Source organism: Hevea brasiliensis, chromosome 18 (assembly GCF_030052815.1).
Source record: "Hevea brasiliensis isolate MT/VB/25A 57/8 chromosome 18, ASM3005281v1, whole genome shotgun sequence".
In the NCBI taxonomy this organism is placed as follows: Eukaryota; Viridiplantae; Streptophyta; class Magnoliopsida; order Malpighiales; family Euphorbiaceae; genus Hevea; species Hevea brasiliensis.
Window position 1 is genome coordinate 51,991,932 of NC_079510.1, and position 16,711 is coordinate 52,008,642.

The 16,711-nt window shown below is 35.0% G+C and overlaps 2 protein-coding genes across 6 annotated transcripts; both read left to right on the top strand.

The window, feature by feature from the left end:
* The first annotated feature begins 2,042 nt into the window (after positions 1 to 2,042).
* On the top strand, positions 2,043 to 9,341 carry LOC110668761 (protein STRUBBELIG-RECEPTOR FAMILY 8). Of its 4 annotated transcripts, none has more exons than XM_021830131.2 (17): positions 2,586 to 2,715; positions 2,935 to 3,069; positions 3,204 to 3,336; positions 3,433 to 3,504; positions 3,604 to 3,669; positions 3,764 to 3,835; positions 3,922 to 3,993; positions 5,571 to 5,642; positions 5,745 to 5,810; positions 5,888 to 5,953; positions 6,033 to 6,337; positions 6,747 to 7,003; positions 7,596 to 7,867; positions 7,968 to 8,103; positions 8,200 to 8,339; positions 8,474 to 8,630; positions 8,927 to 9,341. In XM_021830131.2, the coding sequence occupies exons 3-17, from the start codon at positions 3,221 to 3,223 to the stop codon at positions 9,077 to 9,079; spliced, it is 2,022 nt and encodes a 673-aa protein (XP_021685823.2). In that variant the 5' UTR covers positions 2,586 to 2,715; positions 2,935 to 3,069; positions 3,204 to 3,220; the 3' UTR covers positions 9,080 to 9,341. The 4 variants fall into 4 exon arrangements, with proteins under 4 accessions (XP_021685821.2, XP_021685823.2, XP_057996861.1 ...); XM_058140878.1 differs by having other exon boundaries at positions 2,935 to 3,051; XM_021830129.2 differs by lacking the exon at positions 2,935 to 3,069 and having other exon boundaries at positions 2,043 to 2,715.
* A 1,926-nt stretch (positions 9,342 to 11,267) lies between these two features.
* On the top strand, positions 11,268 to 16,542 carry LOC110668755 (O-fucosyltransferase 15). Of its 2 annotated transcripts, XM_021830125.2 has the most exons (11): positions 11,766 to 11,898; positions 12,164 to 12,277; positions 12,565 to 12,654; positions 12,788 to 12,881; positions 13,096 to 13,157; positions 13,323 to 13,411; positions 13,835 to 13,955; positions 14,053 to 14,196; positions 14,320 to 14,654; positions 15,187 to 15,427; positions 16,056 to 16,542. In XM_021830125.2, exons 3-11 carry the CDS (start codon positions 12,622 to 12,624, stop codon positions 16,362 to 16,364), a joined length of 1,428 nt encoding a protein of 475 aa, XP_021685817.1. In that variant the 5' UTR covers positions 11,766 to 11,898; positions 12,164 to 12,277; positions 12,565 to 12,621; the 3' UTR covers positions 16,365 to 16,542. The 2 variants fall into 2 exon arrangements, with proteins under 2 accessions (XP_021685816.2, XP_021685817.1); XM_021830124.2 differs by lacking the exon at positions 12,164 to 12,277 and having other exon boundaries at positions 11,268 to 11,898.
* Positions 16,543 to 16,711: the final 169 nt, after the last annotated feature.

Consider the following 16,711-nt stretch of genomic DNA (forward strand, 5'->3'; position numbering starts at 1 on the left):
CTTCTCTCTGCGCTTCTCTCTGATACTTCTTCTTTTCTCTTCTGTCTCTCTCACCCAACCCCTCTAGCTTTCTCTATGTTAATCACCACAACCACCATACAATCATGCCACAACTACTAGACAGTTGGTTGACCTCGAGTAACTCCAATGATGCCTGTCAGTTTCGACCCCTAATCGCGATCTAGACAACCAACCCCTCTAGCTTTCTCTATGTTAATCACCACAACCACCATACAATCATGCCACAACTACTAGACAGTTGGTTGACCTCGAGTAACTCCAATGATGCCTGTCAGTTTCGAACCCTAATCGCGATCCAGACAAAAACATAGGGAATCGACATCTAGTCCTTCCCATGGGATGAAGTTCATTTGCACTTTTTTTGAATATGGAGAGTTTACAAAGGTTCTAATAAATGCAAACCTCTAAAATTGTGCGATTTGAACTCTCGGCTCTCTCACACAATTTTAATTTTAAGTTAAACTGGTCAAAGGCTCGTGGTTCATTTTTGTTGCAATATTACTTGATATGCATTAGCAGATGCTTGAAAAGGTTATAGACATGACTTGATGTTCTAGTTTGAACAATTGGATTTGCAATATTATTACCATTAGAATTGTAAGATTTGCACTCTTTTTACAATGTATTTTTAAAACATTTAATATTATTTTTTTTTTCTCCCTAAAATTATCGGGCTTGAAGAGTGTGAACTTTATAGGCAAATTGTATACTAATGCTAAATAATAATGTATGAAGTTCAAGTTTTTCAATTTATTTGGTTTTGCATACTATATATTTGATGAAAGTCTTAAAAGAACTATTCTTTTTGCTTATAGCTCTATTTACAATGGCTCTTTTTTAACAACTAATTGATAACAATTTGATGATGGGAATCAGGTCATATTTATGTAGGTAAGTTTATACGTACTTGTATTTAGCACTTGTGCTTTTATGTTGATTTGCTAGATATTCTACAATTTTGAACTTACTAGGTTTGTTTGAACAAGCACAATGCACAAATAAAGAACAATTTCTTTCTCCTGTGCAAAGTTACAAAAGCTAACAGGTACCAAAACTCCCATCACCTACTATAATTTCCCATGCAGGTTATTGAGAAACTCGAGTATAAAATAACATTTATAATTGCTATTGAGAATGGATGTATTCTTAATATGTTTAGCTTCCAATTCTTGACATGGTGAATCATTAGCATTTGGCTAAACTTGTCAAAAACCAATTTTGTTAAACTCATTACCATCAAAGGTTGGTTCTTGAATTTAAATCTCTATCAACTTTAAATTGCTTGTAGGTTAGGTGCTCCTTTATTTATATTGATTTGTTTTTCTTGATTTTGGGCAAATTCAAATTTTTCTTTGAGTGCAAAATTTCTTAGGTGCAAATGATAAGCTTTATTGGAAAATCAAATAGACAGACAACAAAAAATTGATATATTTTTTTTAATTACTATATTGCTGAAGATTTTTCAGTAGGCTTGTACTTTTTTATTTCAGCAATTTTCATCAAAGAGGTGGAGGAGATTTGAGAGAGAGATTAGAAAAAGAAATTGCAAGAGATTGGTGAATAAACAAAGAGGATTTGGGTGGGTGCAGAAGAAATAGAGAGGAGAGAGAAGAGTGGTAAAAAAAATTATTCAAGGATATTTTAGTCTTTTGAAACTTTTATTTTTTAAAATATTATCACAATAGTTTTGTAACTTAAAAACTGGTTATAATAAATAAGATGAACTTTTATATTACTCAAATTAATGTTGATGATATTTTATGTTATAAATTAAAAATTATGTACCATACTATTATAACATCCTAAATTCAGGTATCATGGTTGAAATTTACCGGACGCTCCATACCTAAAACTTTTTATTTCGCTCCTGCAATGTCATCATTCAAGGACTAGAGGTCAATAAAGGAAGTTTTCCAAATCGGTTCACAACTGGACATTTTAGTCATTTTCTTAAATTCCCTAAAAGCTACTCCATTCTGTTTGCGAGGCTAAAGTTGCCATCAAGTTGGATTTGGCTTCCATTAGGACAGATTACAGGCATGGCAAGGGATGGCAGTTAAAGTGCAAAACATCAACGAAAGAGTCGCATGTGGAGAATCCAAAGCACAGGGGAATTGAGAAGGGGAAGGAGTAGGACTCCTGAAACCAGAATCATACGTTGCTTGCCTTTGCCTACTTGAAAGCCAACTCCTTTCAACTGTTTACATTATTTTCTTTCAATTTTTACTTTTTTTTTTCTATTTATTTAACTCTTTTTTTTTTTCCCTTTTTCACCGACACCCATAAGCCACACTCTGTCTTCATTACTCTCCTACGCTTTGATTCTCTCTCTCTCTCTCTCTCTCTCTCTCTCTCTTGCTGTCTTTTTCTTTAATGGCGATGTCTCTTGCCACTGACGACGATCTCAATCTCATTGCCAACCACTTCCACTTCTCCTCTTCTCCTTCTTCTTCTTCTTCTTCTTCTTCTTTGCTTCAGTGTATACGGTAATCTAACATGCTCTCTACTTCAATTCAAGCTCACCTCTAAACACAACCACAAAACAAGAAATTTCAATAATGGCTGGCAAGCCCACTGCTCTTTCGTTCTATTTAGCTTGTTCTTCACTTACTGAGTTAATGTGCCTGTTGGTTTTCCTCTCCTCGATCTTTGCTTTGCCGCTGCTTGTTCCATGCCATACTGATCCCACTGATGGTATTTTTTTCTCCCTTAGTTTTTTTTTTATTTTTGTTTTATTTTTATTGATTGGTAGATTAAGTTGTTATTGTGATGTTGACTGGTAAGTTGAAAGTTGTTGTCTTTTTCTGTTTATTGCAATGAGACGGCTACAGTCGAAGAAATGAGTTTTGACTCTGCCCATTTCCCCCTTGTTTTGCTAAGTGTAATCCTTTATTTCCGTTTGGGAAAATGTAGGAAACTAATGAGAGCCGAATGCTATAGTTTCTGCGTTTGATTTTCGGGCACAACTAAAAAAGAAGGAATTTATTCATCAGGGCGAAATCATTTTAATCGTGTTATGCTAAACTGGAGGTCTTAAATGATCAAAATGTTGGCTCTTTCTATTCTGATTTAAACTTTTTTTTTCCTTTTCTTTCTTTTCTCAGCAAATTAATAAATGGTTTATGCCTTTTTTGGTAATTGATTAGTTTTGGGGATCGAGTTTAATTTTTTTCTGTTTTCAGTTCAAGCTCTACAGGTCATGTACACTTCATTGAACAGTCCTTTGCAGTTAACCAATTGGAAAAGCAATGGTGGTGATCCGTGTACAGAATCATGGAAAGGAGTTACTTGTGAGGGATCAGCTGTTGTTTCCATGTATGAGCGCATTATTACAAATACGATCTTTGACCAGTCTTGTGTTTTTCTTTGCTTGTTTTGTTTAATAGGTTTTGTTTTGCTGTTCTTTAACAGTCAGATTTCTGGGTTAGGACTCAGCGGGACGGTGGGGTACTTGCTTTCGGACCTTATGTCAGTAAGAACATTGTAAGACATTATTGCTTTAGTTCATTTTTGGGTGTATGCAATCTTATTATTTTTCTTGGTTAGTTGAGCTGTTGTTACTATTTTGTTTCTGCTTGGCAGTGATCTAAGTGTCAACAACATTCACGAATCAATCCCATATCAATTACCGCCAAATCTTACAAGCCTGTAATGATCAATCAAGTTGATTGTTTCTGTTCTTATGGAGCTGTTAGATTTTACTGTTTAATAATGCGACTAACCTTATTGTCACTGAATGCAGAAATCTTGCAAGAAACAACTTCAGTGGAAATCTTCCTTATTCCATTTCTAGCATGGTTTCTCTTACTTACTTGTTAGTGACTTCTCTCAGCTGCTCTGAAATTTTGTTTATTAATGCAGAATTGTGTCATTGCTTGATTTTAACAACCTTGGTTTTAGGAATGTAAGCCGTAATTCACTTTCCCAATCAGTTGGAGATGTTTTTTCCAATCTTTCTCTTTTCACAACCCTGTAAGATATCTTACTTCATAACTTCCTGTCATCACTGTTCTATTAGCTCTTATTGCAAAAGAATTTTTCTAGACAAATTTTTTTTTACCTAGCAGGCTCCTTGTTATGCTATGTTTTGTTTATATGATCCTGGGTCATTTCAAATCTTTTAGATTGTCTACTTTTAATTGAAGTTCTACATATGGATCTGAATTTAATTTAATTTTTATTGAGTGCCTTGGTCCCTCATGTGGTTCTTTATACAGTCAATTTATTGAGAAATATTGAAATGTATAGCTCTTCCGCCAATCATTACGTGTATGGTGCCTCAAGATTTGATAAATGTTATTTTTGTGGCTTGAAATTTGGATATGTTTTTCATGGACCCGAATTATGACCCGACTCGAAAGTATTCGCGCTGCAACCCGATTTGGGATAAAAAGTGAGATTTATGGTGGCAGCGGAGGGCACGAGTTGATAGGCCCAGACCCAAAGCCCAACATTGATCTCCTTGGGGGTGCTGGGGCCCCTGCGGTATGGACCGGTGTAAATATTGTAATATTCTATATTTTGTTCGGTAGAGTTGTGAGATATTCGGAAAACACACTGGGGTTAGGATTTGAGAGTTCTATTGGATTTTATTTTGCTCTTTTCATCATAGTGGAACTTTTTCCCTTGTCTTCCCCGTGGACGTAAATCTTACAGTTGAACCACATTAAATTTTATGTTATTCTTCTTCTCTTTTTAATACTGTGTGATTATACGATTTGTGTGTGTGCCTTAGATTTGCGTGCTTGTTATAACAATAAAGTTTTAGACTTTTGACAACACAACTTAATTCAAAAAAGTTAATTTTGGACTGAATTCATGCGAGGATTGCTATTGTAATGGTTAGGGATCAGTGTGGCAGTATGATTCTAATTTGATAGAAATTCTGAGTTCCCTGGAGTGAAAATTATAAGACATGGCAAGCAGGAAAGGGGAAATGAAGAGGTTTAGTGTTTCTCACCTGGAGATAGGGAGGGTCCCTGGTTTGTTTTTTTGTGGGGCGGGGCGGTGGGGGGGGTGTTGGTGTGGCGGAGTGGGGAGGGGAAGGCAAGTTATAGGCATTTCAAACTTTCAGTCAGGAAAGGGGGAAGACTGGAAGTTTTAGTGGGGAGAGAAGGAAAGATGCCAGATATTGAAGGGGTGTCAAGCAGGAAAGGCAAAGAAAAGAAGTTTTAGACAAGATTTAGAGCAGCTTAGCTTCAGGAGACAGCTGATAATAAGCATTTTTTGTAGTTTGAGTAAATCAATGGTCTTTTTCCATGACTGGCAGTCAAAATATAGTGGGATTGCATTTGAAAACTCTGCAGCCAAAATATGGTGGGAATACATTTGAAAACTCTATTATCTGTACTTGGTACAATTTCTGAATTAAGCATTAGCGAGTGGCCAAAAATTTTAATAATAATAATAATGCCCTTGGCTGATGTTTTACATGGATATGTGAATGTCTTGTAAACCATATTTTTTGTCCCTTTGAAATTCTCAAATGCAGTTTCAAATAATTAGTGCTCTTAGGTTGTTATTTTAAGCTACAACGCTTGTGGATGCAGGGACCTCTCTTTCAACAATTTTAGTGGAGATCTTCCCAGTTCATTTAGTTCATCATCCAATCTTTCAACTCTGTGAGCTTCAGAGCTTTATCCTACCTTCTTTTTAAACTAAATAAAATAACCAAATATTCTGCAGTTTCATTGAAGTTCTCATGATATTCTATTATGCGGCAGCAATGTTCAGAACAATCAACTGACTGGTTCTCTAGATGTTCTTACGGGTTTGCCTTTGACTACTTTGTGAGTGCCTCTACTGCTGGAGTGTTAAGTTTATTATCTATCATATCTTTTCTTATTTCCATTTATATTTTCAATAGAAATGTTGCAAACAACCATTTCAGTGGATGGATACCTCAAGAGCTTAGTTCAATTCCAAATTTTAAGTAAGTTTTTTATGTGATGCTTTGTGTTTCAGTTCACTTTTGCAATATGACTAACTTTGCCGTTGAAAAAATAAAACAGATATGATGGGAATTCTTTTGACAATGGTCCTGCTCCTCCTCCACCACCATTTACCCCACCACCACCTGGTAGATCTCATAATAATCGTAGTCATTCAGGATCAGGTGGACGCTCACCCCAATCTTCTAATGGCCAGTCATCTGAGTCGGATAAGGGAATGTCAGTGGGGGCTCTTATAGGCATAATCGTGGGTTCTGTGTTTATATTTCTCATTGCACTTGTTATTTTTTACATTACAAAAAATAAAAGGAAGGACATTGGTGCCAAAGTTTCCCGGCGAAGTCAGTCTGCTGGCACAAATGATAGTAGGTTTTCTTTCTTTCTTTTTCTTCCTTTTTTTTCCCTCTCTCTTATGCTTCTGACATTACTATTTCTTTTTTAAAGGTTGTGAATGTTGTCAATTAATTGTCCAATTAGGATTTGGGTAGTTGTGGGGCCATGATATCTGTAATGGAATTTATACACAAGGTTTGTTCTTCTTTTGTTCTCCTGTGAGAAGTCATTTATTTTCTTTAGATTGCAGATAGGAATAGCTAAAATGAATCAGGTGGCACTGGTTAACTAGCTGTTTACTAACTATGCAGTAGCTTACTAGAAAATGTTGTACTTCTCCTTCATCTCAATATACTTCAAAAATATTTGCATTAATAGTTTGAAAAAGGAAGATCAATAATTCTAATCATTAATGTGCTAAATTCTGCTTTGTTATTGCAGTAAATACAGAGATAGAAGAGCAGAGAGTGAAAAACATTGCTGCTATTACGGATTTGAAGCCCCGACCTGCTGAAAAATTGGTAGTTGAGAGGTTACAGGGGAATTCTGGGTCCATAAAGAGAATGAAGTCACCAATCACTGCTACTTCGTATACCGTTGCTTCTCTCCAAACAGCAACAAATAGCTTCAGTCAAGAGTTTATAATTGGTGAAGGTTCTCTTGGTCGTGTTTACAGAGGGGAGTTTCCTAATGGAAAGGTAACTTGATCATTACATAGAAAAGCATAAATGTTATTGTGTTCTTATGGTTCATTCTGGCTTCTACATGCCTCTCTTAGTTTGAGGCATTGGAGCTGCCAGTGTTATATCTTGTGCTGGAAGATTCTCCTGTAGACAATCCTGCAGAGTAGGACCAAAGTTTTAGTTGACCTTGAATATTTGCCAAGTTTGATTTGAGTATGATGTTCTTAATTTTTATGTGTAGCAACTACACTAAAAGTGTTCTCAACTTTTTGCTACAAACAGAGACGAACCTTTGGAGGCCACTAATGATGTATATGAAGTTATGTTGTCCCATATCTTTTACCAATGTTCAACTGCAAGCCTCTCTTTCCCCCTTTTTCTACCAAGTTAGATAACGCATAGGCTTACGTACACTTAGCAGATGGGGGATAGCCACTGATGAACTTATGGTATCACGCACCTAGTTCTTTTCTTCTCGTGAACTTATTAGTATGGTATAAAAAAATCATCATGAAATGAAAGTTTGTCTTCTCCATGTTTTCTGGTTGGGAATTTTGTGAATTATGTTACAACAATAAATTAATCAATTTGTGTGCTATTGATGTAGGCAATGGCTATTAAGAAGATCGACAATGCAGCACTTTCATTACAGGAGGAAGACAACTTTCTTGAAGCTGTTTCAAATATGTCTCGGTTGAGGCACCCTAACATTGTTTCACTGATAGGATATTGTGCAGAGCATGGGCAGCGTCTTTTGGTATATGAATATATAGGGAAGGGGAGTCTGCACGATATGCTGCACTTTGCTGATGATGGCAGCAAGGCTTTATCTTGGAATGCACGTGTTAGGGTAGCACTTGGCACATCACGGGCTTTAGAGTATGTTATATGTGTACGGCATTATAATTCTCTCTCTCTCTCTCTCTCTCTCTCTCATTTGGTGCCCTGCTTTCTTTTCTAAGCTGTAGCATGTTTGTAGGTACCTGCATGAAGTCTGCTTGCCTTGTGTTGTGCATCGAAATTTCAAGTCAGCAAATATTTTACTTGATGAAGAGTTCAATCCCCTCTTGTCAGACTGCGGTTTAGCTGCTCTCACGCCAAACACAGAGAGGCAGGTAAAAAAAAGAGATGGATAATGTTTATGATTGGCAATAATATGTTATTGAATCTTTTGCTCTGTGGAATAAGTATAACATTGTTGACAATGACAGGTTTCAACGCAGATGGTTGGATCATTTGGGTATAGTGCTCCTGAATTTGCCTTGTCGGGAGTGTACACTGTAAAGAGTGATGTTTACAGCTTTGGTGTGGTGATGTTGGAGCTATTGACTGGTCGGAAGCCCCTGGACAGGTAACACTTCTGGTATTTATTGATTATTCTTTCACTGTTTTAGGAATTATCAAAGAATTTTCCTTCTATTCTGCAATTCTTTAAAATTTGTTTACATTGTGGCGTCCTTTGTCCAATTTTTGTGCATTTCATAGTTCAAGGGTGAGATCAGAGCAGTCACTTGTGAGATGGGCCACTCCTCAGCTGCATGATATTGATGCTTTGGCAAAAATGGTGGATCCTGCCTTGAATGGCATGTACCCTGCAAAGTCTCTTTCACGTTTCGCTGACATTATTGCTCTCTGTGTTCAGGTAGGCTTCTTTATTGATGGTAAGACCAAATTTACCTTGAGCCTTAGTTATAATTAGCACACTTTTCTCTGTTGGCTTCCAAAAGTAGACCAGGGATTCCCTGGATCCTTCCCTAATATAGCAAAGAAAGAAAGAAATATCAGGAAGGGCTGGAGTTTACATCCGGGAATATCTGGAAGGACACGTGTATATGAATGCAAATATGCTTGCTTGGTGCTCTGACTTTATTTTTGGTATTCTTATTCCTATCACTGAGAAATGAGAATGAACAACTTTCTGAATTTGTTTCTGTATAGCCGGAACCTGAGTTCCGACCTCCCATGTCTGAAGTTGTGCAATCATTGGTACGGCTAGTGCAAAGGGCGAGTGTGGTCAAAAGGCGTTCTAGTGATGAATCGGGATTTGCATACAAGACTCCGGAGCATGAGGTGGTGGATATGTCATTTTGAGTGTGATAGCCTTATTGAATTGGAGGTGAAGCTTGGATCCAAGCATCATACAGCGTGCAGAGATTTAGAGGAAACAGGTGAAACAAGTACTAAAATCAAATAAAAAAAAAGATATGTAATTATTATGTCCAGAACATTGGAAGCTGCAAATATTTTAAGATATCATTATCTGTAAATGGTTAAATATTGTATTCCAAAATTTCCAAGAATCTTTTAGATGGAAGATGTAGTGCGGCAGAATAAGAATTTTCATTTGATTCTATCCTATATGTTTTTAAGATATTTGTTGTATAAGAAATTTTAAAAGAACTAATAAATTTTGAAATAAGAATTCTCATATTTATTGTCATATAAATAAAAAATATATATAAAAAATTACAGTTAATAAATAGATTCTTAATCATTAAATTATTAAAATTATATCAGAATCATAAAAATTTATAAATAAATATTCTAAATAAATATAAAATAAGTGACGACTAAAACTGCCATTTTAATAGAAATCATGTTGTAAAAATAGTTTGATTGTGAGGACTCACAATATATAGAAAAGCTGATACACTGAATTCATGTTTTGAGCAAATCCAGGAACCAAAAGTTTGTCATTTAGAATTCGGGAAAAGTTGCATTGCAATAAAAGTGAAACCAACTCCGTATTCAATTTCTACTTACTAGTGCATTTTATGCCAACAACTGACAGCCAAAAAGGGCAGGAAATGCAAGTGCTTGTCATTTTGTCGTGCGTTGGAGGGTATGAAGACGTGTGATAAGGGATGGTGAAAACATAATGTGAAGTGGAAAACGAGTCCGACAACGTTAATAAAGCATCAAAACCAGGTTGTACCACGTGCCGCTGCATGCTTTTCAGATTTTCCCTTTGGGCATGACGTGAGAAGGACTGCTAATTTCCTTCCCGGTTTTTCATGCTTAGCTTGTGAAGTTGAGTTAACTCGTGAAAACGGGTCACAGTCAAAGTTAGCATTTGAGCTCTTCAAGTCTTGTTGCCTAAAAATTAATGAAAAATTAAAAATATAATGGTGCAACTATTATAAATTTAATTTTATATTAATATGAATTTAATGATTATTAAATTAAATATTTATATTTAATCGATGTGAATCAATTTCATTAAAATTTAAATATTTAAATTTTTTTATGTACTCATTTTATATAAATTAATAAATATTAATTACATATAAATATTTAATAAAAAATTATTAAATTTATTATAATATAAGCTTTCTCTAGAATAAATTGTTTGTAAGAGAAAAATTCAATTAAATTCTTACACAATTATACATATTTTTTTATTGTTTTTTTAAATAATTTTTTTGGTTAAAAAAGACTAAATTATTTTATTTTAAATATAAAAATTAACAAAAATTTAATTGAATTAAAATTTTATAAAATTTTACCTTTCAAACCAAAAAAAAAAAGATAAAGTTGAAATTATATTAAATTGGCATATTTATATAACTCATAAAAGTCTAATGGTATTGTTTTACTACATAAAGAAACTTTATTGCTCACCTTTGCTTGGGTTGAAGCCTAAAATCAAGCAATCAAAAAGAATTGAATTTAACAGATTTTCATAAATTGGTCCAAAATATTAATTAATCTAATAAAACAGAGAAGAAGAGCAGCCAAATAGCATGCACTTAAGGAAAAAAGAAAAAAGCGGTCAATCAATCCCATTTGGCTATTTTAACTTGTTATCCTGAGGCCCCACAAGAGCATTTATAATATTTTAATAAAATTTTATTACATTTTTTTTCAAAATTAAATCTAAAAAAATATACAAAGTAGATTTATTGTGTAAACTTACACCTCCAAATAATTTTTAATTAGAGTATATAAATTATTATTTATATATTAATTCAAAATACTTATTTATATAAATTTTTAAAATTTATTGTGAAAATTTTTTAATTATTCAATAAAAAATAATTTGCTAATCACTTTTAAGATGTAGTAATATTTATTAAAATATTATAAATTAAATATATAAAATTATTAATAAAAACTTCAATGAAAAGATTTTTTATATAATTTTGACTAAATTTATATTAAAAATAAATTATAATTTAATTTTTTATATATTTTTAAAAATTAAAGAATTTGTTTATCTCAAAATAATAATAAAAAAAAAATTTACTCCACCTATTTTTAAAATATAAAGAATGGATTCTTCGGACCGAAACACCTTAAGGATCATACTTTGAAGACCAAAATAGGCCTTTTTGAAGTTCAGCTGCTTCAAGTTTTAGCAAAGCGGGCAAGGAGCTCTCCTTGTCCTAACGGAGCCTCTCTTTCCAAGTTTAAAAATTTCAAATTAAACCCAGATGAGCTCGTCAATTGATCTCTCAAAACTTCTCCAAAAAGATTACCCTCAACACCCGGATATGTTGGTTTCAGACCGACCCGAAACCAGTGGTTTTTTCCACTCCCGCTCCAACTCCGCCACCTCTATAAGCCACCAATCGTCGCCTAGTCAATCACCACGACTCGGTTCATCTAGGTTACTAAGCAATGACTTGTATTTAGATAATCAACACAGCAAGCCGTTTTCGTCGTCAAATTTCTTGGGTTTTTTCCGGGATCATCAACAGAGGCAACTAAATAGGGTGGTGAAGCGAAAAGGAGGGAGGGAGTGTTATCAAAGGAAAAGAGTGAAGGGACTGGTGGCTGTGATTGGACTGGTGGGTTCGTTTTTCTTAGTTATTTGGTTCATGCTTTTGCGGCTTCAAGACCATCGAATAGCTGACCTCCAAAATTATTCCTCTCAAAATTATTATCCTCCGATTTTGGTTTCTAATAAGGTATTTTTCGATATTTACTTGCTGAGCATTTTTCTGGAATAGCCGAAGAGATAAATTTGCAATTCTAATGGAAATGGCCCCCTTGTGCTTTGATTGCGAGATGTGAATAAATAACAGTTAAGTGGTGTGTCTTTTTGTATTTGAACTACGAAGACTGAATAATTTTTCCCCCTATTTTTCTTTTTATTTTTTGATGGGAACTGAAGATATTAATACTAAAAGCAAAAAAATTGTGTGATAATCTTATTTTAGCTTTACCATTCAGGAAAAATGAAAAAAAGAAAAAGAAAAAGGCTTTTCTGTTCTTTGGAGCAAGGCAGTGTTTCAGAACTTCAGCTAAAGTAGTGTGGAAGTGAGGAAAGGGAACCTTCATTTGTAGGTAAGCTGTGCTGCTAGTGTTAAGCTAGTGGTATGCCAGCAGCAAGCCTGAATGTTCGTATGCCATGAGGCAAAACGTGGGAATTGTTAAATTTCCAACCTTTACAACAGCAAAAATGGGAAAGTTCAGACCTGAATGTAGCATGTACCTTCTCCTAGTATTCAACATTTCTGCAGGGCAGCAATGTCCTTATAAAGAATTCAAGTCGCCTAAATTTTTTTGCCTTCTTGTCTTTTTTTTTTTTTTTTGGATTCTTTTAGTTATTTATATACTTGGAATGTGTGCAGGAAAAATGGAGAAAGCTTAGCAAAGGAAAAAGGCTACAAAAAGGTACTTATGGAAGGATGTTGGCTTTGGCTGCCCATGCCCTGGCAGAGGTAATTGAATATCAAATTTTCTTATCTACTTATTTTCTGTATGGCAAACTATTTAGTATCAATATTTAGGTTTTTCTTTCCCTGTGTAATGTTTATTAATTGATTGTTTTTGTGTTATCACACATGGTGACAGAATAAACGTGAGCCAAAAGATTTGTGGCAGGAACCATTTGCTGAGGCCTCTGCTTGGATACCTTGTGCTGATCAACGCAATTGGGATCCTAGTGGTGACTGGCTTTCTTTTTCTATTCTTTCTCTAAATATGTACATGTGCGTTTTTGTATGTGTACAGGGATGAGAAAGCAACTCAATGTTCGCATTTGCACGTGTCTATTTGTGTGAAAATAAGTCGTGGATATCTTAAAAATGAGTGAGAAGGTGCACATTATGGGGTGCCGAAAGCTGGTTCTGACATGATACTTTTCTGTGTTACTTTAATAGGGGGAAATAATGGTTATATTATGGTCACAGCAAATGGTGGGATAAACCAGCAGAGAGTAGCTGTAAGTAATGCTTGCAACCAATTACAGCTTACATGAATTTTTTTATGCGGCCCAATCTCTCATAATTTTGCATGATTCCTCTTCGCCTCTAAAGGTTTTACACATGTTATTTTGTTTATGATTCTCAATTGATTCAAACTTACTTCTTATTTTGTTTCAAAACAGGTTTGCAATGCTGTTGTTGTTGCACGGTTGCTGAATTCAACTCTTGTTGTTCCTAAATTTATGTACAGTAGTGTCTGGAGAGATATGAGGTAGCATTTTCCCCTTGTTTAAATTAATTTTTCTTCACTCTTTTTTCCCCTTGAGTGAAAGTTATTGATTGTTGGATAGAATTTCATTGTCATTCTACTCTATTTCTGCCCCAATAGTTTTATGCTGCCTGGCTGGTTACACTTGAATTTGCTTTCCTTAATATCCTCGTGAAGAAAGTTCTTACTTTTAATAAGTGGCATTATTATAATTTTGTGAATGCATTGGCTATCCTCCCCCCTCCCAACCCTCTTCTTCTTCTTCTTCTTCTTCTTCTTCTTCTTCTTCTTCTTCTTCTCTTGCCCCTCCTTAGAAATTCTCACGTATGATTGCATGGTTTAGGTGGAAAAGTAATTAACCGTTACATATTATTATATGATTTAGATGAAAAAGTAATTAACTATGTCAAATGTTATATTTCATAGTCAATTCAGCGATATCTATCAGGAGGAGCATTTTATTAATTACCTGACTCCTGATATTCGGATAGTGAAGGAACTTCCTGAGGACCTGCAATCACTAGACTTGGAGGCGATTGGTAGTGTTGTGAGTTTGATATCTCAATTAATTTTGAACATTTCTTAGTTGAAATGATTTTAGTTCCAGCAAGTGTTTATAATAATGAATTGCAAATGTTGATCAGGTGACTGATGTAGATATTAGGAAGGAGTCTAAGCCAAGGTTTTATCTGAAAAATATTCTTCCTATTTTGCTGAAAAATAGAGTTGTCCATTTCATTGGATTTGGAAATCGCTTGGCATTTGATCCAATACCATTTCAGTTGCAGGTAAATGTTTAGCCTTCATTTCTTTATTCCATTACAACTGATCTTATATTGTGAGAATTATATGTCATTATCCTTACTCCTCATTCTTACTTTGCTCTTTCCAATATGGGGGACTTCATCTAGAGACTTCGATGCAGATGTAACTTTCATGCACTGCAATTTGTTCCCAAAATACAACAAACTGGTGCTTTGCTCCTTCAAAGGTTGCACAAACATGCATCTCATCCTGGACCATTGGATCATTATCTTGTCGGTCCATACACAAAATCAAATGTGAAAGAAAAAGGGGTTCATGCTGGAAAAGCTTCAAGATATCTAGCTTTACATCTGAGGTTTGAAATTGACATGGTAGCACATTCTTTATGTGAATATGGTGGTGGTGAAGAAGAGAGAAAAGTGTTGGAAGCATACCGTGCAATTCATTTCCCTGCATTGGCACTTATTGAGAAGACAAAAAGGTATGCACTTCTGCAATTTTTTGCTGTTCTGCTACTCGTACATATTAATTTATATACATATCAGCATGTCTTCATGTCTTATAGTTTGCTAGATCCAAAGGTGCTTTTACCATGCATAATTGCTATCTGCAGCAGTTGATAAGTTGCTTTGAATTTTATTTCTTTCATTTCTATTGCCCTTTTATTTTTATAGTTTTGTTATATAGACTTACTGATGAATGGATGGTGGACTTGTACTTTCTGTTATCTTATCCAATGAGTTTTAGGGGCACATACATGGTCAAGCCCACTTTTGGAATTCTTATTCCTCCCATACCTGCCACGTGAAAATGGACTGTGATTCTAGCACATTTCTATTTTTGGTGTCCAAATAGGATTAGCATGCTTCATTTTCTAATATTCTTCCACATGAAGTAAAATTTGTCATAAAAAAAAAAAATTGTTGAAGAGCTCATATCCATTTGTTCGCTATATCTTTTGGAAGGAAACCCATCTACAATATATTCTAGGTAAATTGTTTTAATTGTTGCAGGCTACCTTCTCCATCAGTGCTCAGGTCAGAAGGCCTGTGTCCATTGACACCTGAAGAAGCAGTACTTATGCTTGCTGCTCTTGGTTTCAACCGGAAGACACATATATTTGTGGCTGGTGCAAATATATATGGGGGACAACCAAGGTTAGCTGCTTTAACCAGCTTGTATCCTAATTTAGTTACTAAAGAGAAACTGCTTTCAGCAACTGAACTTGAGCCATTCTTGAACTTTTCATCTCAGGTAACAAAGTGAGACTAATCTCTTTTGTTTTCTAGTTTAGTTTGCTTTTGTTTTCTGCAATATTTATTCTAATGCACTAGTTGGAGTGAAGAATAATTTTTATGCAAAAATCTAGGGAAAAATGAATTGTGACACCATTAATGCTTTACAAGTTAATGGGTTTTAGTTACAAGTGCAGCCAGTTCATTCCATAAAGGGTAGGGATCTTTCAAAATCTTCTCTTCCCAGGACCTGTTTGGCAGAAGCATAACCTGGAAATGGCCTTCACTTTAAGTTTGGAATCTACCATAAACTTTTTTGTACTGAGTGATAGGTCTTTCTAATGAGAGTGTAGGATGCCCTAGGACCATGAATGTAGCCTTCCAATCGTCCAGGGAATATTTGGAGTTTCTAAGTTGGATATTGGTACTTTCTCTTGAGAAACTTTCTGGCTGAGGGATTCACCCTTTTTGCATTCTATGGTCCTATTTCAGCTCTCTACTCAGCTTGCTGCCAATAACTATAGGGGCTTCTCCTTTAGTAATCTCGCAATACCATTAAATGGTTCATATCATAAATTGTGTTATTGTCAATGGACTTCGTTTCTTTTTTACTGTACCAACGCATGATGAGCTCATTTCTTCTGCAGCTAGCTGCACTGGACTTCATAGCTTGCACCGCTGCTGATGCATTTGCCATGACAGACTCAGGGAGTCAGCTGTCATCTTTGGTCGCTGGATATCGAACTTATTATGGTGGAGGGAGAATGCCGACAATACGGCCAAACAAGCGGAGACTTGCGGCCATATTCATGAAAAACTCCACTATAGCATGGAAAGTGTTTGAGCAAAGAGTTAGGAAGGCAGTCAGACAAACTAAACACGTTTTTGAAAGGCCTGTGGCAAGGAGTGTTTACCGGTTTCCACGATGTAAAGAGTGCATGTGTTTTACAGAATAAAATAGTAGCTTGTAACATTCATAGATTCATTATTGTTTCATTTGTTCTTATTCAACTTACATATGCTATGCGTAAAAGAGGCAAAGTTAACTTACAGAATGTCACATCATGCCTCTTGCTTGGAAACAACATTTCTGTCCTTTATATGGGTGCAAAATGAGTCCATTTTAACTGAAAAGGAGCAGTTTTAAACTATGCATTGACCCTTCTCTCAGTGAAAACAATAATGAAAATTGGAAAAATTCAGTATGATCCTTCACTGGACACTGTTATAATTTTAGAGTTTGAATTTTACTTATTATAATTTGATAAATTGAATGCATTGCTTCAGCGTGGATACTGTAGGG

Coding starts and splice junctions, on each gene's coding strand:
- LOC110668761 (XM_021830129.2), top strand. CDS start 2,580: ATGGCTGGCAAGCCCACTGCTCTTTCGTTCTATTTAGCTTGTTCTTCA. Junction 5,954..6,032: donor AGTTCAATTCCAAATTTTAA/GTAAGTTTTTTA, acceptor AAAATAAAACAG/ATATGATGGGAATTCTTTTG. Junction 6,338..6,746: donor GTCTGCTGGCACAAATGATA/GTAGGTTTTCTT, acceptor TTGTTATTGCAG/TAAATACAGAGATAGAAGAG.
- LOC110668755 (XM_021830124.2), top strand. CDS start 11,422: ATGAGCTCGTCAATTGATCTCTCAAAACTTCTCCAAAAAGATTACCCT. Junction 12,882..13,095: donor ACGCAATTGGGATCCTAGTG/GTGACTGGCTTT, acceptor TTACTTTAATAG/GGGGAAATAATGGTTATATT. Junction 14,655..15,186: donor CTTATTGAGAAGACAAAAAG/GTATGCACTTCT, acceptor TAATTGTTGCAG/GCTACCTTCTCCATCAGTGC.